At 38.0% G+C, this 26,651-nt stretch overlaps 1 protein-coding gene across 2 annotated transcripts in view; it reads left to right on the top strand.

Moving 5' to 3' along the window:
* The window catches only part of Hnf4g (hepatocyte nuclear factor 4 gamma), a 128,856-nt gene extending 104,658 nt beyond the window's left edge, over positions 1 to 24,198 (top strand). For both annotated transcript variants that reach the window (XM_055603341.1, XM_055603340.1), the window contains 9 exons: positions 757 to 928; positions 3,747 to 3,841; positions 6,496 to 6,602; positions 8,007 to 8,162; positions 11,243 to 11,330; positions 15,918 to 16,070; positions 16,178 to 16,414; positions 17,319 to 17,441; positions 21,582 to 24,198. In XM_055603341.1, the coding sequence (XP_055459316.1) occupies positions 783 to 928; positions 3,747 to 3,841; positions 6,496 to 6,602; positions 8,007 to 8,162; positions 11,243 to 11,330; positions 15,918 to 16,070; positions 16,178 to 16,414; positions 17,319 to 17,441; positions 21,582 to 21,703 (1,227 nt within the window). In that variant the 5' untranslated portion in view covers positions 757 to 782 and the 3' untranslated portion in view covers positions 21,704 to 24,198. The remainder of the gene's footprint in view (positions 1 to 756; positions 929 to 3,746; positions 3,842 to 6,495; positions 6,603 to 8,006; positions 8,163 to 11,242; positions 11,331 to 15,917; positions 16,071 to 16,177; positions 16,415 to 17,318; positions 17,442 to 21,581) is intronic.
* The last annotated feature ends 2,453 nt before the right edge of the window (positions 24,199 to 26,651 follow it).

Raw genomic sequence — 26,651 nt, 5'->3', positions numbered from 1 at the left:
GCAGGTGACTGCTAAGTAATGGTGAACTAATTGGCTTTATGCTTTCTGTGAGTCACAGTGGCATTGGAGGCAAGGGTGTCATGAAGTCGCTGTCTGATAGAGAATAAAAGAGGAAAACAGATGATAGTTTGAAAATTAGATAAAAAGTTATTCTAAGAACAGTTGGAAAGGATGATGTTGGTGGATTATAGAAGACTATGCTAAAAGTGAAAAGTGGGATAAATATTTATCTTAAGTATAGGATTATAGAAATGTAAATGTGATATAAAGAATCCATTAAAGACACCTAAAACCTTATCATGCGTGTGGAACCATTGATTTATATGATCAGGACTGAATGAGGCAGAAGATACACTGGAAGAAAAAACAATTAAGGTCTCCTTTCAACTCTTATGCTTACTAGACTTTGAAATAATATCCTTACAGGTTCTTAAGCCTTTAAAACTGTATTCCATGATGCTGTCATAAAACCTGCACAAAAAACCTGAGGTTTTTGTTATCATATAGTTGACATCTGACGTCATGAGACTGCATGAGCTTCTCTTGAGAAAGGTTGTAGTTCACTGATTGAGCCCAATCATAATCCAAAATTCAGTGCTGAGAAATATTTGACAGAAGCTGAGGCGCTGCCCCCAGCACTTGAGCGGAAGCACGGGAAAGGGAAGCCCTGCGAAGCAAAGGATGGCGTACCAGTGAGCATCAGAGCACTGCGAAAAGCACTTAGCCGCGCTGACTCTTCTCATCTTTCCTCTGCAGACAGTGCTGCCCCGGAGACCACCAGTATGAACACTACAGACGGTAGCGTCAACTGTCTCTGTGCGATCTGCGGAGACAGAGCAACAGGAAAGCACTACGGCGCATCCAGCTGTGACGGCTGCAAGGGCTTTTTCAGGCGCAGCATTCGGAAGAGTCACGTTTATTCCTGCAGGTAGCGGCGTGGTCAATCCTTAGCAAGGTTTTCTTCACTCGGGTCTAAAGATGGCGTGGGTGATGTGAGGAAAGTAAACTTAGAGCTTTCCTATCTCCCTAAACCCGGAGAAAATTGCCAAGCTTCAAGAAAGTAGACGGTTGTATGCGCAGTTCACATTCACACCGGCGGTTCCATCCTAAAAACAGTTTGAGACCTGTAAATGGGCATAAAGAAATTCACACACCTGCCACCCAGTTTAGAGCGATGTAGTTGATCACTCAGGTGGGCGCCTCCCTTGCCACCTTGTCGTTGTCCTCAGTGTCCCAGGAGGAATCACCACCTAGAATTTAGTGTTAATCTTTTCCTTGTGTCTCTTTATTGTTTTATCACCTGTTCTCGTGCCACTAAACATTGATTTAAATATGTTTAAATGTTTTCTTAAGGTGTATAGTTTGCTTTTTTTTTTTAAATTTCTCTTCAGGGTCAACACATCCTGAATACTTTCTATAACATTTATGAATGTTTTTGTTTATTTGTTAGACTGTAAATTTTTTTAATGGAAAATGTAGGCAGCATTCTTCTATTTTGTGCCTACATCAAGTTCTTGAACATGTCAGGAGCTTAATGATGGCTATTGCTACCTACCATCTATGAAGAACAGCAGTAAATTACTCTGTAGAGAAGTCTCTAATATGGAGTCCTCCCATTTCCCCAACTCTGTTGCGGTGTGAAGAAATGGTAATCTGCTCTGTTTCTATATTGTTCTCTTAACACTGTCACCTTTATTTGGAGGTGTTTTCAAGGTTCCTCCACGGTGTAGCATGTGTGTCAGTGTTTTATTCTTAATTCATAACAAACAGGGCTATTCTCTTGTGTGGGATTTTTATATGCTCAGCACTTTACCATTTTGCTTACCAAAGAAAATGCTGCTCTAGCTATAGGGTTTCATTTCTCTTAGGTATATGCACAGTTTGAAACAGCTGTGTCTCACCTGTAGCTCTGTGTTTAACTTTGTGAAAAACTGCCAAGCATTTTAGCAATGTAGCAGCAATATTTAGTATTCTAACCACAGGACATAGGGGTTTTATTTTTTAACATCTTCACAAACACGTGTATCTTACCCACAGTAGGCTTTTTAAAGGTAATAAAGGGGCACAACATTAAGAAGTTATATTCTCACTGCTTTTCTAGATACCTTGTAATTTGATATTTATGGTAAATCTCAGTCCACCATCAAGTCATTAAAATTAATAGCATAGAAACACTTAAGAAAAGATAACCACACAAATGAAGAGGTATGAATCATGAAACATGATTCATCTCTACTAGGCTGAAATCATTTAACAATAAACACCAAAAATTTATATGACAAAGATTTTAAAGCTAGGTTTAAATTTTTGTGACTCAGAATTATTCACACTGGCACAAACTGATGTAGTCATTCAACTTCATTTTATTATCAAGACAATCTGAGAGGTGACTGCCATGTTCAGTGCCAATCACGAGATGTGAAATTTCTTAGGAAATTTTTTTCTTTGTTTCTTTTTTAAAATTTTCTTTATTATTACTATTTATTATAGTTTACTCATTTTGTATCCCTGCTGTATCCCCATCCTTCCTCTCCTCCAAGTCCTTCCCCTCACCCCACCCCCTCCTCCCTTAGTCCACTGATGGGGAGGTCCTCTTCCCCTGCTATCTAACCTTAGCCTATCAGGTCTCATCAAGATTGTCTGGATCCTGTTTCTCTCTGTGGCCTAGTTAGGCTACGTCACCAGCCAGAAGTAATCAAAGAGCCAGCTTCTGAGTCCATGTCAGAGACAGCCTCTGCTCTCCTTACTAGGGAATCCCACATGGAGACTGACCTGCCCATAGGCTACACCTGAGCATGGAGTCTAGGTCTTCTCCATGCATGGTCCTTGGAGGGCTCCCTGAGCCCAGATTTTTTGGTTCTGTTGGTCTACTTGTGGAGCTCCTGTCCCCTCCAGGTCTTACTATCTTCCCCTTCTTCCAAAGTTTGGTGATGACTCTCAGCATCTACTTTGAAACCCTGCTGTGTAAAGTCTTTCAGAGGCCCTCTGTGGTAGGCTCCTGTCCTGTTCCCTGTCTTCTCCTCATTCCACTTACAATGTCTATCCTGTTTGGCCTTCTGAGTGAGGTTTCAGCCTCTTCTCTAGGGTCCTCCTTTTTGTTTAGCTTCTTTAGGACTATAGATTTCAGTATGTTTATCCTATATTATATCTCTAATATCCACTTATAAGTGAGTATATACCATGTGTGTCTTTTTGCTTCTGGGTCATCTCACTCAGGATGATATTTTTTTGTTCCCACCATTTGCCTGCAAATTTCACAATATCCTTGTTTTTAATTAAACCCATCAGAATGACTAAGATCAAAAACTCAAGGGACGACACATGCTGGAGAGGTTGTGGAGAAAGGGGAACTCTCCTCCATTGCAGGTGGGAATGTAAACTTGTACAACAACTTTGGAAATCAATCCTGCACTTTCTTAGAAAATTAGGAATAGTGCTACCTCAAGACCTAGCTACACAACTTCTAGGCATATATAAGAAATATGCTGAACTATACAACAAGGACATTTGCTCAACTATGTTCATAGTAGCTTTATTCATAATAGCCAGAATCTGGACACACCTAGATGTCCCTCAGTGGAGGAATGGATACAGAAAGTGTGGTACATTTACACAGAGGAAATTATTTGTATACATGCTTTGTATTGAACCTGATTTGAGTGTAATTGCTTAGTCTTACTGTTTGCTTCTCTGCTTTTTTGATAAATGACGGGTTTCTGTGAACTAATGTGTTCTTTGTGTTACAGGTTCAGTCGCCAGTGTGTTGTTGACAAGGACAAAAGAAATCAATGCAGATACTGTCGATTAAGAAAGTGTTTTAGAGCAGGAATGAAAAAAGAAGGTAATAGTAATAATAATGATGATGATAATTGCGATTATTGATGAAAAGTGATAACAATGTGCAAACATTCTCATTAATCACAATAGCCTATTTAATAAGCCCTGATTTCCCTCAGTACATTAATGGGAAATCTGTCAGGGGTCCCAGTTAAGGAATTTGGCCCAAGGATGTACAGCTAGTAAGGGGTGGAGCTAGTGATTATTTGCTCTGATATCTAAAGCCATCCTGTCCATACGCATAGATTAAAACTATGAATGTACTGTACATGGAATTTTTATTCTGAGGAGTGCTGAGGTATCTTTACTTATCTCGCGAACATCAACTACATATTATCTCTTTTTTTTTGCATTCCTCTATTTAAAAACATTCATGAGACATTGCTGTCTCCCAAACACTCTTTCAGATACTGATTTTTGAATTGCGAACATGATAGACAAGATAATCCTCCATCTTGATACCCTCATATTCTATTCAGTAACAGAAGTAGTGCAGATATGGTATTTAGTGTACACTGGTTTTATTTTTATCATGTTAAGTCATCTCATTTTATCTTTTCTCATTCTGATATGGTTAGAGAAAACTGCGTTATACATCCCAAACATCTGGCAAGTTTAACAGCTGTAAAACAAATACCTGTAATTTGTTCTGTGTCCATTTTGTGATATGTAAAGAGCTGTTTTTTGACAAGTATATTACAGACTTTTTTAAAAAAGTTAAATCAAATCACAATACCACAGAAACATAAAATATATTAAATACATACTTTCTCTTAACTCAATAATTTAAAATTACGGAAGTTTTGTTAGCTTTTATTGAGCTCCGCATCTCAGAAGAATATTACAAAAGTAAAGCTCTCTAAATTAAAGAGACGATTTATCCTTTCACAAATATGATATAGCTAATTTTCTAAAAGCTCCATTATGTAGTTGATAAGAATAAATACGTAATTTATCAATATCCTTCTCCCTTATTACTCGAAGATTACTTCTTTCCCTAATAAAACTGTAAACAATACCAAGCCTGCATTTCCTGTTTGAGTCTGACAATTTACAAAATAAAATTACCTTTGAAAATAGTAAAATTACGTCTTCTACTGTTCATAAAACGAGTTTGATTTTACTAAATAGATTGCAAAGTAACTTTTGAGTTTAAAAATTGATACATCTAACTCTTCAATAAATAATACATCTTCTTATTAGTATTAATTAAATGGAAACCAAAACATGGATTTAAGTAAAAATTGAGAGCAGTGAAGGCATTGTAAATGTTTGTGATATGTTTCAGTGTTTTTTATAATGTATGATCATAATAAATAATTTATAAAAAACAGAGGAACTTCTTCTTTTTTCATCCTTTCATATGGATTTCTACATAAGTGGAAAACCATTAAAAATAAGCTACTAGTAAGTATGCTTTTTAAGATAAAATACTAAATAATTGAATCACCCTAAAGATGTCTCTTTCTTTAGCAAAAAGGTCACTATTTTTTTCTGCTAACTTAACAGATTTGCCACATTTAGGTCCCTGTGACATTGATGCAGAAATTTGTGGATTTCTTTGCTGGAGAAAAACATTGGTAGTTTGATATCACCATATTTTCAACAGAACTGATTATAACATTAGCCTAAGTACTTGAGGACCTCTTGTTTTTCTTGACTCTGGTTAACAGAAGATCATTTTTCTGTCCCAATTTTTGAAATTTGACTTTGATGATTAATTTATTTTTACATGAAATTCATGCAAATTTATGGGGTTTTTCATCCACTCTTTATTATGCTTGAAAGTTTGGTTTTCAATAAGTGTTTAGGACATGTGCATCATTCATTCTTTTCCTTCTGAATCAAGGAAGCAGATCTACCTCTCTCCTGAAGACATATTATTCAGTGTAAGGAATGATCTTATCTTTCTGAAAAACAGGTATTCAGGCCTCTGTATTCTTAGATACCTCAGATTATACAATGATTTCTGAAAGTAACGACTGTAACTATAGCTTTATAAAGGTCTCAGATTTGCTTAAAACCATCTTAACTACAACAAATTTACTTTCTCTTTTGGTATTATTTTATAGTTGAAAGAAAATAGGAATTTAAGAATCTATGACGTGGGCCAGGTGTTGTGGCGCACACCTTTAGTCCGAGCACTGGGGAGGCAGAAGCAGGTAGAGCTTTGAGCTTGAGGCCAGTGGTCTACAGAGTGAATCCAGGATAGCCAGGGCTACAGAGAGAAACCCTGTCTCAAATATAAGCAAAAGAAAGAAAAGAATCCATGACTCACATCTTCTGACAGTGACTCTGTTACTGTCTTTGACCTGACAGTCTTCTTCCTCAAGTTACCTTACTGTCTTATTAGCTTTGAGAGAATAGAAAAACCATCTTATTAAAAACATAGCATGTCAAAACTGGGTGACTCCAGAGTTCCCAGCATGCATCGTATCACAAAGTCTAAGCAGCCATATTTTATGAACTCTGCTGACGAGGTTGGCTATTCCCACCTTTGAGAGTGGCTCGAGAAGGAAAAAGAAAAAAAAAAAAGTCTTACTTTCTACATTTTGAAAGACTATCTTTGAACTTGCATTATTTTCCTTATCTCCAACTCTACATCATAGTCTAGGTTAGGGATATAACTGATAAATCTCTGTGTTTTTCTTCCCTTAGCCGTGCAAAATGAGCGTGACAGAATAAGTACTAGAAGAAGCACTTTCGATGGCAGCAACATACCCTCCATCAACACTCTGGCGCAAGCTGAGGTCAGGTCTCGCCAGGTATGCTCCGCCCTCAGCACTGACTCTTTTGAACAGAATGCAGTGTTTGCCGATGCAAAGTGCTATAATCTGAGTTCATAGTTTTGTGCTCATCGCTAAAGATAATCTAAAACGGCTCAAAAATATCTCTCTGAAAGAAGTAGGAGAATCGCTGACTCGATTTTGAATTTTTTCGAACAAGATCCTATCTTTGAAAGAAAAAATGAAATTAATTCCAGTGTAAGATTGTTTGGAAGTTTATTTGTGAGGTCAAGTAAATGTGAAAGACATCATGATGCTCTAGTGGCAGTGTTTTATTGAATAAGTCTCTGAAATCATATGCTACAATTTTGAAGGCATTTTTCATCAGATTCTTTTCTTAAACTTTATGTCTGAGCTCAAGCAGTCAACTCACCTTCTCCTTAGGGAACAAGTGCTTTGATGAGAATTAAAGGCAAAACTCAGGAAATAGGGAAAAAAGTAAATTTCATTTTCAAATTTTAGAATAAGAGTATTAGGCTGGGCAGAAGTGGCACACACCTTTAATCCCAGCACTCAGAAGCAGAGGCAGGTGGATTTCCATGAGTTCAAGGTCAGTCTGATCTATGGACAGAGATCCTGGACAAGCCAAGGCTAAAAAAAAAAAAAAAAATCCAACCAAAGAAACGAAAATAAAATAAAAATATCAGGCATATAAGTTAAAAAGATAAATTATTCATTTTACACATAAAAACAATCATTGAGTCTGATATACAATCTTTTGAAAAGAGTTTATTTTAAGATTGCCCTTATTGGAAATGTTCAGGGTGTTTACGCCAAAGCAAGTTATGAAATAGCTAAGTAGTTAATCAGGTCTTCTAAGGAGGCAGTGAGTCTACTTTCGTTCTTGATAACGCAGGAGTAATATGATGAGGTTAACATCCCATTATCATCACTATTACTTGAAGATTACTTGATGGTCCAATAAAGCATTTAAAGAATGACTTAAAGGGGTGCTTTGAGGAAACACCTGGGGTCACATGACTAATACACACATGAACACACACGTACACACATGAACCTGTGGTTAAAAATAATTTTACAGAAATTTAATTAAGTAAAAATCATTTCTTGTGGTTACTCTCAGTTTCTTCATGTAGCCAGTTTGAACTACAAAAGTCCTCTAAAACCCTAACCTACTTTACAAATACTGTATTTAAAATAAAATTCTGCTCTCAGACCATGTATTTATATATGCCTGTTTTCACTTTAGCTTTAAACCAATAAGGATTTTATTTCTCAGATTAAAAATGCTTAATATATATGAAAGTACAATGATAAGTATTGCTTCCATGCTGTTTATAAATGTAGTCAAAGGTAAAAGAGGAATTATTGGCTGGTCGGTAGTTTCAATGATAAATTCATACGATATTCTGTTAACGTTAGATAACAGTAGCAAGTCCCGGTGCGAGTACTGACATAAACTTGAAGAAAATCGCAAACATCAGCGACGTCTGTGAATCTATGAAGCAGCAGCTGTTAGTCTTGGTGGAATGGGCCAAGTACATCCCTGCCTTCTGTGAACTGCCCTTGGATGACCAGGTATGACTTAGAAGAAATCACGACTCCCTTAAAAAAGTGTTTTTGATTTTTGCTAAGTTCTTGTGCTCTTTGATTTATATTTGTAATGCGGTGGTTGAATTATGTGAACTAAGCGCAAATGAGATTGTTGTTGTTGTTGTTTGTTTGTTTTCTTATTGTTTTACCCCTTTATTTTGTCAAGAAAGAACTGTCCATTGTCAGGATCTAACAAAGTTATTGATTGGTTAAGAGCTGATTAAGACAATCTTCTGCTGTTTTGGAGTTTAAAAATTTACACGAGGAAGAAAGGTCATCAGCAAATAACCACAGTCATAAGATTTTGTGGGTATCAGAGGAGTAAATGTTTGGCAAATTAGGGGAGACAAGTGGTGAGCTGTGGCGTTTTGAGTTTCCCAAAGGGACTGAATGAGGGTAGCACCTTCTTAGACAGAAACCCAGTAGGATGTGATGGTGTCTTTGTGGATACAAGTAACATGGAGGATTGTTCTATGCTATCAATTTTATTCTGGAATTTATTGTATTGAAATATAGATGCAGGTAAAATAGCCATAGGTTTCAGATCTGAAACCCACAGAGAAAAAAAAAAAAAAACTAAGATACAGTTTTTTCCCTAATGTACACATTTTTAAACTTGGCATATTAATAGTAGGAAAATTTAAATAATTAAAAACTTGGGTTTTTATCATAAGTATAAAGACTTACCTGGATATGACTCACTCTGAGTTTTTCTTTCGAAAGAGTGCATACCTGTTTGTAGATGAAGATAATCTTAAACTTTCCATTGCTTTTGCACTGAAAGAATTTACCACACTAAGAGTTCAAGCCAGTACATACACCCTCTGACCAATGTTGTCACTGACACACACACACACACAACATGCCAAACAAAACCAAAACCAAGTGTGACTGTGTAAAAATCAAGGAAAAGAGAAATATCTATACACCAGAAGGGAGAAGGATCACTATAGAAAGACAGCAGTTACATTTCTCTTTCTTTCTCTCTTTCTTTCTCTTTCTTTCTTTCTTTCTTTCTTTCTTTCTTTCTTTCTTTCTTTCTTTCTTTCTTTCTTTCTTTCTTTCTCTCTCTCTCTCTCTCTTTCTTTCTTCCTTTCTTTCTTCCTTTCTTTCTTTAGCAGTACATTTTAAGTAAGGTATTTACTTGGTTCATGAAAACTGAAATCACTTGTCCAATGTTTTGTAACTCCCTTCCTGGAGTGAGTCAGAGTTATTGACATGTCATAAAGATAGCTTGCCTCAGAAGATTATGCCAGAGTGAATAATGCTAAATTGCTAAAACCTGCCAGTCTCACCCCAAGCAATATAAGTAGGGCTGTGCTATTTATCAGCTTTATATTTTATTATCATCCGTTTTTAAATCCTGCTGAGTTATATATAAAAGACAATGGTCGAAATATTGGGAATATGGAGATTAGCAACTAGTTTAAAAGTCTTTGTTTGCTTCTCATTAATATTAACAGCATGACATTAATAATTATGGTGAGTGAATGCCTGTTATGGAAAATACATTGAGGACTGAACTCTCAAATATATGATCAATTATATCATCCTATTTAATTCTTTTAGGAGCTCTGTGGTGTAGGTGTTATCTCTGTTTTACAGTTTCTGAAACTGGACCCAAGCTCAGTTTATTCCATCTATAAATGCATGAGATGACTATTTATTAGAAGACTACTGGTTTCAGTTAGGATCTGAGGGGATCCTGCAGTATAAGTGCAGATTGCTTCACTTGGTATCATAAACTTTGTGGTCTAGTTGGCAGCAACGGACAATAAAAAATATATATACAAATCATGAGTCAGTTGACTAGGTGGGGATAAGCTCTGTGAAATTTTATGAAATAGAAAGGATGCATTGGAGGATGAAGAGTAGTTGGAAGGAACGGCTTTATGATGGGAATCAGAGAAGACATCACCCTAAGCAAGAATGGCAGGGGCCAAGGTTGAAGGAGAAGAATTCTAGTGCGTGCATGCTACGCTAAAAGGTTCTCAGGCAGGCGATGCAGCATGCACAGTGAGTGCTGCAAGATAGAGCAGGGGCAGAAGGCAGGGGCAAGGGAAGTTATGCCTGCTCACCTCATGTCACATGTGAGGCCACAACAGAGGAATCTGGATTTGATTTTAAGGACAATATGAGGCCACTGGAAAGTTTTTCGCGGAGTTGTGGTACGTTTGTATGAGAAGCTTACGCAAAGATGCTGCAGGACTGGGAGTAAGAAGGAAGCTAAAATAGCAACTGAGTGTGCTGCAGTAGTCTGGGAAACGTGACAGTCGGGCCAGGGTGGAATCCACGGAAAAGAAAAGCAGTAGAAGGATGTGCCTTACATTTTAATAACCATCGCGAGGCCACTAGATAGTTGGGGAACACTCCAGTCATATTTGGATGACGGCACACTTTACTACCGTGCGGAAGAACGGAGGGACGTAAGGGAAGCAGTCATTTGGGATGTGTTACACTTGTCTTGATTCCTCTGGTTGTTAGTGATGAGGCCCAACATGCAACTGAATGGAAGAATAAACATCAGTTGAATGTTTACTGTTGCAAGTCAGACAGACACCAGGCTTAGAAACAAGCAGGAGCCAATCTGTTTCTTTTCCCTAGAAGCCTGTAGCTTGCTTTGTTTGTTTAATTTATTATTTGCAGGAAATTTTGTTTTATCCATATTTCATCATTTAATTCTCAGGAGTACATTTGGTTTTTCATTTTTTTTTATATGAAAACAAATGAAAGTCAAGCCTACTAGTAAACGAATGCAAGGGTAAACAGGAAAACCAGGAGGGTGTCACTGTGCTGAGGTGTGAATGCAAGCCTGATCCAATTGCTTGTCTTACGAACACACGATCTGCTTTTCTCTGATACCCCCAAAGCAAACACTTCTGATGCGGTAAGATGGAGACCCGGAAACCCTAATCATTATAAGTATGTATAAATGTTATACGTCAGGACAAAACAAAACAGGAAAAGAGTTGGGCTTAAGGAACACTGTTAGTAGGCTAACCTCGCACAGTCTTTTAATTATTATATGTTATAAATAATTGTTAAACTTGGAAACTTTTATTAAGGTGGCCCTGTTGCGAGCACATGCCGGAGAACATTTACTGCTTGGAGCCACGAAGAGATCCATGGTGTACAAAGATATTTTGCTTTTGGGTAAGATTTTTTTAAAGAGGAAATTAAGCATACTTTAGCTTTTTAATATGTGGAATCTATTCAGCATGTACAAATCATCCAGTCATTGGGAAATGGTGCTCTGATTTTCCAATGTGTCCCCATTTAACTCTAGTGTGGTGGTGGTGGTGTGTGCATGTGTGTGTGTGTGAGGGGGGTGTTGCCTATGAAGGTCGCAGAGCAAATTCTGGAGTCCATTCTCTTCTTCGATTATGTGTGTCTTAGAAATGGGATCAGGTCTCCCTGCTTGGCTGCAAGCATCTTTCCCCACTGAGCAGTCTCGCTGGCTCTGTTTTTTCTTTTTCTTTTCTTTTCTTTTCTTTCTTTTTCTTTTTTTTTTTTTGATTGAATATAAGTTCATAGTGCTGTGAGTTAACAGGGAGAGGCATTGAAATTAATTTTGTTCCATAATCCTAAGTTTGACTTCTGTTTAAGTCTTATAAAGATAAAGAATAACAATTTAAATGAGTAATTCTTGAATGCCAAAGTGCTTTCATGCTCTTCCAGAGCACGTGTAGTAAACTATTTTATACTCTCTTAAGGAACATATTTATTTCCTAGGATCTGGTTGTTCATAGTATACTACAAAATAATTATATTAAAATGGTGGCAGCGTGTGAAACGTTTTGGTAGGTAGCATTGTAAGAAGCAGCAACGGTAGGGTATAGTTGTAAGGGTAAAAGGACATGAGAAGACTCACTGTTTTCACTAAAAATCATCTCAGCCTTGTCCTGGCTAACTCAAAAGATTAGGTTCTGAGAGATATTTTGGTCCCAAATGTAAACAAATGGGACACAGTCTAAGAGTAGCTAATATTTATTGAAGGCTAATATTTATTGAATGCTCTGCTTTAAATGCAATGTGTTAACACTCACCCTCTAACTTAATCACTGAAACAAAACCTTACTGCCCTGCTAATTCTGCAGTGGAAAAATAGATGAAGGGAATACTTTGATCCTGACAAGAAGCCAGGCAGCCAAGACCTGGAATTCTCAACCATAATGGTATCTCAGAATGTGTCTTGGACTTCGGCTGGACAAGTCCATTGTGTTTCTACCAAACCACAGAAACACTGTCCTCTCTGTAAATCTTTTCCCAAAATACCCTGAAAAACAATGTGTCCTATACCTTATTCTCGATTGCTTTTTCATTAGTAGCTAGGTCAGCTCTTTTCACATGACAGTGTAAGACATGTAGACACAAAGATAACTACATACAATAATAGATATTATAGTTCGTGTGGCTGTGCTAATCATTCCTTTCTCCATGCATGTGTATATGCAAACATCACATTGTTCACTTTAAATATATGCAATATTTTAATCCCCCACATATCAAGAAAGCTGAAATGCAAGCCCGGAGAGAGGCTATCACTCCAGTAGTAACTTTTGCCATATGGTGAAATTCTTGTGCTAATTTTCCAGAGCTTTGGCAACACACCTGAAATAATTGACTTATAAAAGCTGAAAGGTTTATGTGACTCCCAGTTTTAGAGGTGTCAGTTCATATGTGCTTGGCCTGGTTGTTTTGGGCCCGTGACAGCCCAGAACACCATGCTTGGTGTGTTTTGAGTGTTTAGCAGAGAACATTCCTTATTTCATGTCAAGAGAGGAAGAGAAGAGGAGACAGAAAGAAAAGGCTAGTGTCTACATGCTTCATTCAAGACATACCTTCAGGGCCAGAGAGATGGCTCGGTGGTTAAGAGTATTGACCCTTCTTCCAGAGGACCATGGTTTGATTCCCAGCATTCACACCGCAGTTCTGTAACTGTAACTCCAATTCTAGGAGACCTGACAGCCGTTTCTAGGCACACGTGTCCTTCACAGAAAGACATGCACACCAAAAACCCACGCATATAAAATAAAACTAAAATAAAAAGAGCACACTTTCAGGGACATAACTGCCTTCCTCTGAGTCCCAATTTCAAAGGCTTCAAAACTTGCTAGTGATACTGTAATTTGCAGTTCAAGAATTTAATACATAAGCCTTTGAGAGATAGTCAGGATCTGTTATATCTAATTAGATCAAGATTTAATTAGATCCACCTGCAGTGAAGTAATTAAAAATATACTTTTTCATATAACATCAGAAAATAGTAATCTAAGTTTATTTGAGAACCTATAGTAAATGTTTACCATATTATAGCCAGGGATGTGTACGGTAGAAAGATCTAGAGGAATTAGTTGGTCCTGCTCTATCACATTTCTGAACTCCCTTGAATTCAGTTCAGTAAATTTTTTCAAGTCATCTCTATTTAAAGAAACCAAGTGTCTTAGTTAGGGTTTCTATTTCTGTGATAAAACACCGAACAAGAGCAATTTGAGAAGCAAAGAGTGTGTTTTGCTCATGCTTCCATGCCACTGATCATCACTGATCACCAGGCCAGGAACTCAAGCTGGGCAGAAACCCTGAAGCAGCTGCTAATGCAGAAGCCATGGGGGGTGGGGGGGAGGTGCTGCCTGCTGGCTTCCTTGCCATGACTTACTCAGCCTGTTTTCTTATAGAACCCAGGGCTATCATCCCAGGGATGACACCACCCAAGATGGGCTGGGCCCTCCTACATCAGCCACTAATTAAGAAAATGCCTAACACTAATTGTATCAGGGTTTAGCTGTCTTCCATGACGTGAGTCTCAGGTTGGGCCAATCACTGATTGGATATTCCCTCAGTCTTTGCTTTATTATTGTCCCTGCCCATCTTGTAGGCAGGACAAATTTTGGGTCAAAGTTTTTGTGGGTAGATTGGTGTTCCCTTCTTTCCACTAGGAGTCCTGTCTAGTTTAGAGGGTGGCATCTTCAGTCTGCTTGACCATGTTACTAGGGATCTCAGCTAGAGTCACCCTCATATCTTCCTAGGAGCCTACATGATTAACAACACTCTGGGAGCCAAGCATAGGTGTTCTCTGAGTGACTCCACCCAGCACCTGATTGGAACAGATGCAAAGACCCACAACCAAACATTGGGTGGAGCTCAGGGTGTCTTGTGGAAGAATGGGGGGAAGGTTAGAAGGACCCAGAAGGGGCAAGAGCTTCACAAGCAGACGAACAAAGCCAGCTAACTAGGGCCCAGGTGGGTGTGTTGAGACTGAAGCCCCAACCAAGGACTATACATGGACTGGATCTAGGGCCCCTATGCAGATGTAGCAATGGGCAGCTCTGACCTCATATGGGTTCCCTAGTAAGGGGAATAAGGGCTGACTCTGACATGGACTCTGCTTCCTGCTTCTCAATCACTTTCCCCTAGTGGGGCTACCTGATGCGACCTGATAGGCTCGGGTGGGTGAGTAGGGGGCTCCCCTTCTCTGAGGAGTAAGGGAAGTGGGATATGGGAAACAGGGAAGGGCCTACTACCTGGATGTAAAATGAATAAATAAATAAAAACTGAAAAAAAGGGAAAGAAAATTCCTAACAGGCTTACCTACAGACAGTTCTTACGGATGTATTTTCTTTTTTTTTTTTTTTTTTTTATTTTTTTTTTTTTATTTTTTTTTTTTTTTCTTTTTAGTTACATTTTCTTAACTCCGTGTCCCAGCTGTATCCCGCTCCCTCATTCCCTCCCCAACCCCACACTCCCTCCCTGGTCTCCTCCCTGCCCCTTTCCAAGTCCCCTGATAGGGGAGGACCTCCTCCCCTTTCATCTGTCCCTGTTTTTCTTAGTTGAGGTTCCTTCTTCTCACGGGACTGTAGCTTGAGTAAGGTTGATATAAAATCCATGCGCACAGCAAGGAAAAGGAGGCTGGAAAGATCTCTAAATAGAAATAGTTCTTGTCACACAGTTGTTAGAAATTGAATTCAAACCCCCCAACCCCATCTAAAGTCAGGTGCTATAGTATACATCTATAGGCCCATTATAGAAACCAGGAGATGGCAGGCCAAAAGGGGAGACTCCTTGAATGCTCAAGGACCCACTAACTTGGGACACAACATGCAACAGTAAATATATTCTGTGTTAAACAAAATGGAAGGCGAGGTTGTCCTCTGACTTCTAAGCGCATGTTGAGTCTATCACAGGCCTGGACTCATGCATCCTCACCACACCCCCAAATTAACAAGAAAGAACTCAAGAAGATGCACCATTCTATCAATGAGGCAACTCATGACAACGCACATGCTAATTTCCCTCCCTCCTCCCCGACCCCGTGTTTAAGCTTATTTAAACCGCATCTGATGTGTTCTTAGTCCAAGAGCACCAAAGCACATTGGTTTTAATCCACTGTTAGCAAGGAGGATTCTTTAGGATTTGTGTTACCCTCATTAATGAGCGAGGCACTAATAGAGGCCTGACACAGGCGAAGGCTAATCATTATCGGTCGATTCTCCCCTGTCAATTATTAGCTGGTTATGAGTCTGTACTTTTCTGTTATCGCCAGTGACTGAGGCTGTTAAAACGCAAGTGGACACATTATCATTATCGATCAAGTGCTCTGACGCTCTCGCCTCACTAACTCAGTTCTCCAGGAAGCTGTAAGAGCAGACACAGTCCCTTCCAGAAGAGACAATTTCCAACGCTGAGGCAAACACCATCCAGCAGTCCAGCCGAGACGGTGGCTCATTCTTCTTTCTCTCTCAGGAAACAACTACGTTATTCACCGTAACAGCTGTGAAGTCGAAGTCAGCCGTGTGGCCAACCGAGTTCTGGATGAGCTGGTCAGACCTTTCCAAGAGATCCAGGTGGATGACAATGAGTACGCGTGCTTGAAGGCCATCGTGTTCTTTGACCCAGGTTTGTTTTCCAAGTGGAAAAATCAGTGTATCAGTGATGCTCAACTACTCCTTTTCATCCGAAAGCCTTCACTGACCTGCGTGTGCCCCTGTTTACTCTCTCATCAGATGCAAAGGGACTGAGCGACCCTGTGAAAATTAAGGGCATGCGGTTCCAGGTGCAGATCAGCCTGGAGGACTACATCAACGACCGGCAGTACGACTCCCGCGGCAGGTTTGGGGAGCTGCTGCTGCTGCTGCCCACGCTACAGAGCATCACCTGGCAGATGATCGAGCAGATCCAGTTCGTCAAACTGTTCGGCATGGTCAAAATCGACAACCTCCTTCAGGAAATGTTGCTGGGTGGTGAGTGCCCTGGGGTGCTTTTTCTTACTGCTCAGCTGTCCTGCCCTTGGCGTCGTATGTGGGTGCAGCCCCTTTGGCGTTAACCCTCATAGCCTTCCCTGTGTGGTAAATAGAATGTATTCCCTGCTTTGAGGGCATTGAGAAGTGTAGCTTTTCTGTTGTTGTTGTTTTGTGCTTTTGTTCTTTTTTTTTTTTGTTTTTGTTTTTGTTTTGTTTTGTTTTGGTCTTGGTTTTTATGATCTCTAGTTTCTTTAAAATTCGGAGAAAAGAGATATCGCTGCGTAGCCCATATATGAATCAAATGGCTTTAAAATGAACATTCTGCTCCTAAAGGAATTAATTGACATAAACTAGTAGGAGGGAGGAAAGAGAGAGAGAGAGAGAGAGAGAGAGAGAGAGAGAGAGAGAGAGAGTGTCTTCAGGGCTGCAATAAATGTCAGGAATAAGTTAAGGAATAATTATTTTATGTTCTGATTTAGATTAAATTTCCTTGTAAAGTCACTATATTTATTTTTAGTTTTCTGGTACTTAATGTGTTCCTAATGATATCTTTCTGAAATAAAAGTTGTTCATGCTATTAGGGTAATTCCAAATACTATAAACTTGAGGTAAGTGATTCTTGGAATTGCCTTAACAACAAGCAGAAAACCTAATGATTCCAGGAAGCAGCATACAAGGCCTATTATTAATACTCCACATTATAATACAGCATTCATCTCTCTCCAATGCACCATGAAAGCTGACATTGTCTTTAACATGGATGTAGTTCTCTCCATTTGTTTTTGAATTTTCCAAAAGTACTTTGCAAATAGCAATATTTAAACTGTCATTGGCAATGTGCATCAAGGTAAAGCCCTGTTTTCCATAAATATCACTAATGCAAGTATCTCTGTGTCTTCTCCAGGTGCTGCCAACGATGGCGGCCATCTCCATCACCCAATGCACCCACATCTGTCTCAAGATCCACTAACTGGCCAAACTATACTTTTAGGACCCATGTCCACACTGGTTCATACAGACCAAATCTGTAAGTATCTGGGGAAAATGTCCTGCTGTAACTAACGTCTCTTAAGTGTATTTATTTGGGGAAAATTATTACTTAGGATTGGAAATTATTAGTTCCCAGAAACTACAAGCCTTGGGTAGAGTTTCCTCTGCTCTACTTAGCTGTGTAAGACTGAAAAAACTAGGTTCATGACTTATTCTCGCTAGGTGTGAATTTACATTCCAAACTGAAGGTGTAAAAACTTAAATTTTTCTTTACTATATGTCTGGGAAGTATAAAGCATATGCCTTTGTTACTGCTTTCATGCTGGTGTAGGGCCATACAAATAGCCATATATGTTGTAACCAAATCAACAAACTGTAATTAATATCAGGGAAATTATAGTTGCTGATGACCTTTAAAATTGGAAAAAATATTAAGGACTCTTTACTATAGATTAAAAATGTGTAGAAAAAAATTGAAAAAAATTAACTTGTGATATGATTTAGGTAGTTTTAAGGGATCAGAAGCAGTGAGAACTAACACATTTCAGCTTTGTTGTTAAAAATACAACAGGGCAGTTTGGATGGTTCTTGCTGCTTTCTTACATTAGAACGCATGGCCGGTTTAGGGGGTGGTGCCACCTGGAAGAATGGGGCCAACAAATGAGGTGGACTAAAGTCTCATGTAAGAGCCAGCTTTATCTAGAGCCTTCCTCTGAGGCTCTGAGGGTGAAGAAAGGTCACTGAGTAAAGATCTCACGAGTTCAAGCTGAATAAAACCACAAGGACAAGCCACATGTGGCAAAATCGTGTTTTCTTTTCCCATAGAGGTATATAAAGGATAATTTAAGTATTTAATTGAATAATAACAAAAAGAAATAACAATAGAAAAAGAAAGTAATCTGAAGCAAACACACTGCTATTGGCTACACCTAAGAAAAGCACAAAAAAACATTCTAAGAACAATTCCACCTTCTGAAGAAACAGGTCACAAGACTCTTGCCTGGCTTTCTTGATGTTTTCTCACAAGCACTTGGAGTCCTCCTGAGGTGACTCCATTCCTGGACTATGTTCCAACAGAAAGGGAACACTTTGCCCATGGGATGGTCAGTTTCATTCCTTCAAAAGCGTGAACCATCTTCCCATCTTTGTCCATGTTAAATGTTCTGAAGTAGCTGTGAATGTGATGACTTTTATTTTCTTTGCTGATTTCACTTCATTGTTCTTTTAAAAATCATTAATGTTTCCCCCACTTCCATGAACAAGCAACTCTTCCTAAGTCCTTAGATGCATGTTGACAGCCTCGAACATTTGCAGCAATAGCATCTGCTGATCAACTTCTGCTACGATTCTGTGTAGATTTAAAACTCAATTTCCAGCATTATATCTTATTGTTTCTTCACTCCCTTTCATCTCTCTTGGTCAATTCTCCTTTCAGCTAATTCACTTTTATAAATGGTTGTCTGAGTTCATCGCTGGGGAGAAGGCACCTCAATGATGTGTCATCTACCTGAACTAAGTAAAAGATGCCAGTGCTCCATCACAGACAGAAAGATAAACTGTGATCAGTGGCTCATCACTAAGCAACCTGTTATTTGGTAGTGGTTTCTAGAAGGTTGAGAGTAAAGTTCTATTTATGCATGGGAAATTGTAAGTTACCAGAGTAACTGGAGCTTCAATCATATTGAAAGAGTAGTGCGCTTTAACGAAAGTTATGGTAACTAGCGTTCCTGCATATAATTGTGCAAAGTAAGGCCACTTATGAAGCTTCTTTAGAATTCAAACCATTGTTGGTGACTAGAGTAACCACCCACACATGCAGCTTTAATGCAGGTTCTACTCTTCTAAGCTACTTTAGGGTTAGGAGCTCTGTTTGAAAAGGTGTCTAGAATTGATTGGTCAACCATATGCTAGTCAGGTGGCACCACTATGGAGCAGCTGAAGAGACACTCTTCCGGAGCACAGATTTGTTTCGGGGTGTGGTTTCAGTGTTTCCGTTATGAGGAGCTGGCTAACTTTGAAGGGCGTACGCTAAGACAACACTGTAAGGGCTGTAGACTTGTAGAGCGGAGCCTCCCTTTTCAGAGCAGCCAAGAAACAAACAATGTGCGTGAGGAACAGCATACCACCCAGACACATTCCCCAGAGGTTTACTTCACAGCTGACTTTCCCACCACTCTCCAGACACCACCAGTTCTAGACCAACACGTGGTCTGTGAGAAAGGTTTCATATCAAAAACATTAAACATTTCCTATGTGGTTGTACCTATTAATGCCAAGTTTACCTTTGATCTGTTGCCTCTAAATACTAAACCAACTAATTCACTGCACTGGCATTAACTGTTGTGATATAATTTTATGCATATGTCCACTGCCTTCTGAATAAACAATATTCTTTAATAACTATTTATAATGTTGGTGATCTCGGATGCTCCACGTAATCACACAATTTTGGTGTCCCACTAGAGTGTCAATCTATGGCAGGGAAAGCTGAGGTCACAGAAAAACTCATTATCATTCTGTCCTTTAGAAATAAATACTGGTGGACAGTTAATTGGGTGTCAGAGATAAAAACAGAGTCAGAAAAAATCTATACATGTTAGAAATAATATGGTGTGTTTATTACACTTTCTAATTAGCAAATATCAATTGAACAAAATAATTGTTTATGACATTTAAACACATGTATGTCAAGAATTTTAGTAATACTCGCCCATGCATTCCTTTTCTCTCATCTCTTATAATGCTATATTTCATTTCACAAATGCTAAAGTACCAAGAGAAGGAAAGCCCAGCACCATGCCAGGAAGGTGGGAGAATTCTGTCTTTTAGAATCTGGTTATTTATAAACTCAGAAAACAAAACACATTAGCAACACATTACCCATCATAAGGCTCTATTAACCATCACAGGGGTCTTAGGATCGAGTAAGAGTTTAATAAGATGACTGTGTGACTGCGTGAGATTCCTTCATCTTTAAAATGCTAGTGTTCATCATTTATGAAATGCATCATCACTACTCCATCCTTTTTCTCTGTTCAGAGCCTTTTCTATGAGACTTGCTTGTTAAAGAAAACTTAGATTTCTTTGTGCTTGCCTAAAACTGTTCCTATTATATGTAAAGCAGGAAATTAAACACGTTAACTAAAAAATTCAGGGTTTTCTTGGTGTTTAGGGAAGACCCCTAAACTTTTAAATCTATTCTAAATGTCAAGGAATAATTTAAGTAGCAAATCTCCATATTTATGTTCAACCAAACTACATATTTTTGAAGTAACTGGTAATCCATACTTAGCAATAACATAAAGTATTAATGAGTACCAACCAAAAGGAGATTGTTCTTGTTTTTATAGACATTCATTTAAAACTGAAAAAAAATCTATAAAGTTTATTACGTGAGCAGATACTTCCTGTTAGTTCTATCATATATTTTGTTTTCTAAAATTAAAGAATCTCTTGTAGATTATTTTTCAATATAGTAAAATTCCACATAAGAAGGAATACGTTCCTACACCAATAAAATACTCAAATTACATTTCAATTTTTTTTCAATTCAATTTTTAATATTCAATTACTTTATATTCAGTTACACGGGCTAATTCTTAGCATCGAAGGGGAAGGACCAGGGCAGGTCAATTGTAATAGAATTGTGAAACAACAGACTAACATACTGCAGAAGCCGCTGACCACAGCTTAGATCTCAGAACCCTTGTAAAGTAACTGAACATTAATTCTTCGATAATCTAATATGTATGAACTTGTGAAATTGCAAGCCAAATATTTTCATCTTATGTATGTCTTGACTGTAGATTTTATAAGATTGTTTGTTAATATTAGGAGAAATCAACATGCGATTAATTCTCTTCACCAACTTCTTCCTTCTTGGTGTGATAGAAAACTTAGTATTCATAAACGTTATTATGACAGGCAGGAAACATCCTGAAGTGAGAATAGATTGTTCAGCGTGATCATCTATCATTGTTTAGCTCTATTTGGAAAGGGAGGGTGAGAGCACCCTGCATTAGTATGTCAGTGGCCTGATAATTCATTATACAAATCAATACTTTACATGTGACCTTTTATTCAGAATTTAATAATGCATGCTGACATTGTGTAGGACTTTGTGTGGTGTTTCAGGGTGGCTGCTACTATCATATACAATTTTCTGCTTCCTTTTCAGCAACTCCAGAAACCCCACTCCCTTCCCCGCCCCAAGGCTCTGGGCAAGAACAGTACAAAATCACTGCAAACCAAGCTTCTGTCATTTCACACCAGCCCCTCTCTAAACAAAAGCAGTTGTGAAAACCTACCTTCTTCTGAATGGCACTGCATAAATGTGAAACACGTTGGTATTGAAATGTCTCAGGATGGCGGTTCTTGCCTTCTTTTAGGCAAGGCTTCTTCATGGTGCTGTTGTAAGATGGTAACCTATTTTCTTGTTTGTGAACACATTTTGTTTATCGTTGCTGTAAATCTTTCACATGCAACCCGTGTATATTTAAATTTGAAGTTGTTTTATAGTGTATTGTTTCCAGTTGTCCCTGCACTGTGCCCAAACCACTGGGATCTTATGTACGACTTCCATTGTTTTTCATAATACTAATTTAAATCTGTAAATAATTCCTTTGTTGTGATGTGATGCAGTTCTTTTTGGTTAAGAGTAGATTATAAATGCCAGTTAACATAAAATTCAACCAAGTGTTGTTTTTAATAAATTGTAAACTTGAAGATTAGAAAAGGAAAGCTGTAGCTATAGAATAGAGTGTTTCTTGAAGGGGAATATATCAGGGCCTGCTGTGGCAAGCAGTAAATGTGCCTATGTAAAATTCAGAGAATTAACACCATTGTAAAGATGACTGGATAGTCTCTGCATTGTGACAGCTTTTGAAGATGTCTGCTATGGGAAGACATGTTGTTTCTTTCAGATGGCAAACAAGCCAAAGCTAAACAAAGAAATAATAAACCATGGCTCAACCAAAAGGGACATTCATTTCTTACTCCTGGCAAATCTGGAAAGTCATCCATTCATTGGAACACCCGGTTCTTTGGGAAGAATCTTCCTATAGGGACCCATGCCAGTTCAAGTTATACAAATCTGGGAGAAAGAATGCTGGGGAACAAGCCATTGAACACATTTGTTCAAACCCAGCTCTGGTGGGCTTTAATGAGATTGTGTCACAAAAGGCCACATGCAATGCTTGCGGTCTGGTTTTGAAAACATACAATGACTGATGATGGAATATTACCTGTCATGGTACTCATGAATGTAAATAACGAGTACGCAGTTGTCTGCATTTTTTGCGTTGAGGATGAGAGACCAGTTTTGTACCTTTTGTGATCCTCACATCTCCTAAAATTCTTAAGATGTTTAATTTATACTAGATTGATTTTGATGACTTAGTGATTTTTTTGCAATGTAGAAATATGCTAACCATCTAATTCTAGACTGAGATGTAGCCCCAACTACTTGTGATCACCTAGAGCTGGGGCTTATTTTAAAAGCTCTATAGAAAATCTCATGAAGCAGCAAGGCACCTCTGTGTGTATATGCTCTCTCTCTTACTTCTTGCCTCTTTTTTCTTTCCCTCTCTTATATTTACTGAAGTAGCAAGAAAAAAAAAGTTGAATATATAGATGTACAATTATATAAAAATGTAAAAGTGAACATAGATCAAAAGAAAAACAGTATCTGAAGCTGTGAGATTTTGGGTTAGAGTTCTCAGATTGAGTCAGACCCTCCATCTATCTACAGGTATAGAGATTCCATTTAATATTAACAATCTTGGCTCTAAATGTGATGTGACAGCTATCAGTGATTTCACAGACTCAATTGTATTTATTCAAATGTTGTTATCCTTGTGAAACTAAACTGTAACATTGATGAAGGGAAAGGGAAGGGAGAGAAAGAGTTCCTAAATTATTTTAATATTTTGAAAATTTACTCTTGTTTCACGAAATAAGCAAGTTACTAATTTTCATGACCACAAATATCACCTGTAGGTTTTTGTTTACTTGTTTAATGTTATTCTTCTAAAAGTCGAAAAATTCATATATCTGGACTACTATAACAAAATATATGGAACTGAGAAAAATAAACAAGAGAAATGTATTTCTCATAGCTGTCCATGTTGGAAGCCTAAGATAAAGAACTATCAGATTCTCTCTCTCTGATTTATAGATAGTTATTTGTGAGATAGCTCTCAGGGGACCTCTTTTCTAGGAACAGGATTTTCATTCGTGTAAGTACCATGACCTCTTCACCTGCCAGCATTCCCACCTTTGCATATCATCATATTTATGGCTATATTTCCACATAAATGAGGAGGCATATAGACATTTAATACCATAGCAAATAATTTTAAAATGCAAAACATAAAATTTATTTTTGGTGAATGATATATCCATAATGATTTACTGACCAGGTATGTTTTGAAAAAATATTGTTAATTATTTTGTTTGAAAAATTACAGTCAGGGCATTTGTAATATAGTATTTTTATATACTGAACTGCCAGAAATAGTGGGCAAAGAAGAACTGATGCTTTCAGCAAACTATCCAGATACTGTTAAGAAAATTTATTACTGTTATACAATACTTTTTTTCAGGTGACAGATATAAATAATTTATTGTAAAATAACAGTTCATTTTATAAATGCAAAATTATTTTTATAAATTTCATTGTTGAAAATCAGAAATGAATAGTTTTTTTAAATGTTGAATTACAGTGAGATTAAAATATTTCTAAACTGTGATATTTGTTTTACTTGGCTTTATAAATAAAAACTGAGAAAATTTAACTGAAATTCAGTAGTATTTTAAATAAATTTTATAATTTTGGAAATACATTATAATCATATAGTCATTGCATTATATTGATATGGGTGGTCTTTAGACACTACTTGTAGTGGAAGGAAAGACTAATTTTTAGCACTTCTCCAAATAATCACAGACTTGGACTCTGCTGTAAAAGATCATTCATACATATAAACCTCTATTTTATAGCTGTGTTTGATTTCTGATTTGGTACTCATAATTGGCATAAATGATCTAGGATGTCCTAAACATCTCACTTTTTGTGCACACATCTCAGCTCATAAATTGCTAACCTATTGTATTAGCTACTTTTCTATTTCTATGATGAATCAGAAAATCCAGGCAAATTATAGTAGGAAGAGTTTATTTGGCCTTATGGTTCCAGGGAAATAAGTGTCCATCACCATGATGGTGGGGAAGCAGCAGGCGTGGTGTCAAGCCTAACCTTTGTAGTAGTGAGATGAGAGGCACAAAAACTGAAGACTCTTTAAACTCTCAAAGCCTACCCACTAGTGACAAACTTTCTCCAGCAGGGTCATACTTCCAAAACCTACCCAAATTGCACCACCACTATGGGACAAATTATTAGATGTCCTCAGGGGCTAGGAACATCTAATTCAAACTAGTTTATCTAAGTACTGAATATTTAAAGGTTGTGGGTACAAAATTTATAAATTAAAAGAACCAAGGTTATGGTCAATTTAATATATTGATTATAAAATGAACAGCATCTAGAATCACCTAAGAGGTAAGCCTCTGGCCACTAGCTTGCATGGGTTATTCTGGCCCCAAGGAACCTTTGAGAAGTTATCTAGATTAGGTCAATTGAGGTGAAAAGACCAACCCTGAAGGTAGTCAGCACAATTCTTTGGGTTTCTGTTTAAAACTGCATAAAAAAGAGAAAGCTTGTTGAGCAGAGGCATTCATGCTCTCTCCTTAATGACTGTGGATGCAATGTAAGTTACCTGACTCGAGATACTGATGCTTAGGACTTCTCTGGCAGTTTGAGCTAGCCACAAACTACAAGTCAGAATGAATTCTTCCTTACTGAAAAAGTATGTTAGCATAGCAGTGAAGGCATAATTAATATAGAAAAATGGACCCATGCTGTGATAAGCCTGACTACATGGTTCTTAAACCTTTTGAAAGAGTTTGAAAAACCAGAAGTACTAGCTAGTTTTATGTCAACTTGACACAAGCTAGAGTCACGAGAGGAAAGAGGCTTAATTGACAAAGTGCTTCCATAATATTGAGCTGTAGGCAAGCCCATAGGGCATTTTCTTAATTGATGATTGATAGTGAGGGTCCCAAGGGTCCCACCCATTTGAATGGGGCCAGACCCAAGCTGCAGATCCTTGGTTCTATAATAAATGAAGTTGAACAGGCCTTGTGGAATAAGCCAGTAAGCAGTAATCATCCATGGCCTGCTCATCAGCTCCTGCCTCCAGGGTCATGCCCTCTTTGAGTTTCTGTCCTGACTTCCTTTGATAATAAACAGTGATGTGGAAATGTCAGCCAAATAAGCCCTTTCCTTCTCAACTAGCTTCTGGTCATGTGAGCTTTGGTATGCTAGTAAGCAGCACAGTTAGCCATTTGTCTTAAGTTCCTTTGGGGCCTAACAAGTTCAAGACTTGAAAGTGAAAATAGTATCAATAAAGGTAAACCTGGAAATGAAAAATTTAGGAACTTTAACAGAAACCTCAGGGTCAAGACTCACCAAGAGAATATAGGAAAAGGTAAAAGAGAGAATTTCCTACCTTGAAGTCAAAATAGAAACGAAAACAGAGACTTGGTCAAAGAAAATAATAAAACTAAAAGATTTTGGAATTAAAAAAAATCCAGAAAATCAGCAGTGTTATGAAAAGACCAAGTCTAAGAATAATAACAATGTAGGAAAGAGAAGAACCCCAGATCAAATGCACAGAAAATATTTTCAATAAAATACAAGAACAAAATTTCTAACCTAAAGAAGGAAATGCCTACCAAGGTACACGAAGCATAAGACTGCAACAAAAAGAAAATCCCTGTAGCACATACTAATTACAACACTAACTGTAAAGAACAAAATATTTAATCTCAAACTCAGGACAAATGACAAACTGAGGTGCCTATTTGATATAAAGCAGACTTTGGCAGACAGATTCCTTCAGTCCCTACCTGCTAAAGAGCCACCCTGTCTGGTATACCTTTCCACCTACCTGAAACTCTCTAGGACAGAGATGGGGCTGGGTTTCCCTTCGTTATTCTTCCCTATATAACCTAGACATTCTAGCTATATGGTCCCTTTGCCTCCTACTATCCATGTTTCCTGATACTCTCCTCGTTTCCTGTCTCTTCTCTTCCTCTGTTGTTCATTGCCCCCACCCACTCACACACACCTTGCCTTACATGCAGAGTTTAGTCTGGATCCATCCAGATACCTCCAGATGTGCTATTC

This window comes from Psammomys obesus, unplaced genomic scaffold, assembly GCF_907164565.1.
Source record: "Psammomys obesus unplaced genomic scaffold, mPsaObe1.curated_primary_1811, whole genome shotgun sequence".
Taxonomy (NCBI): Eukaryota; Metazoa; Chordata; class Mammalia; order Rodentia; family Muridae; genus Psammomys; species Psammomys obesus.
The sequence above is the reverse complement of the archived record's forward strand: the minus strand, read 5'-3'. Positions and strand labels throughout refer to the sequence as shown.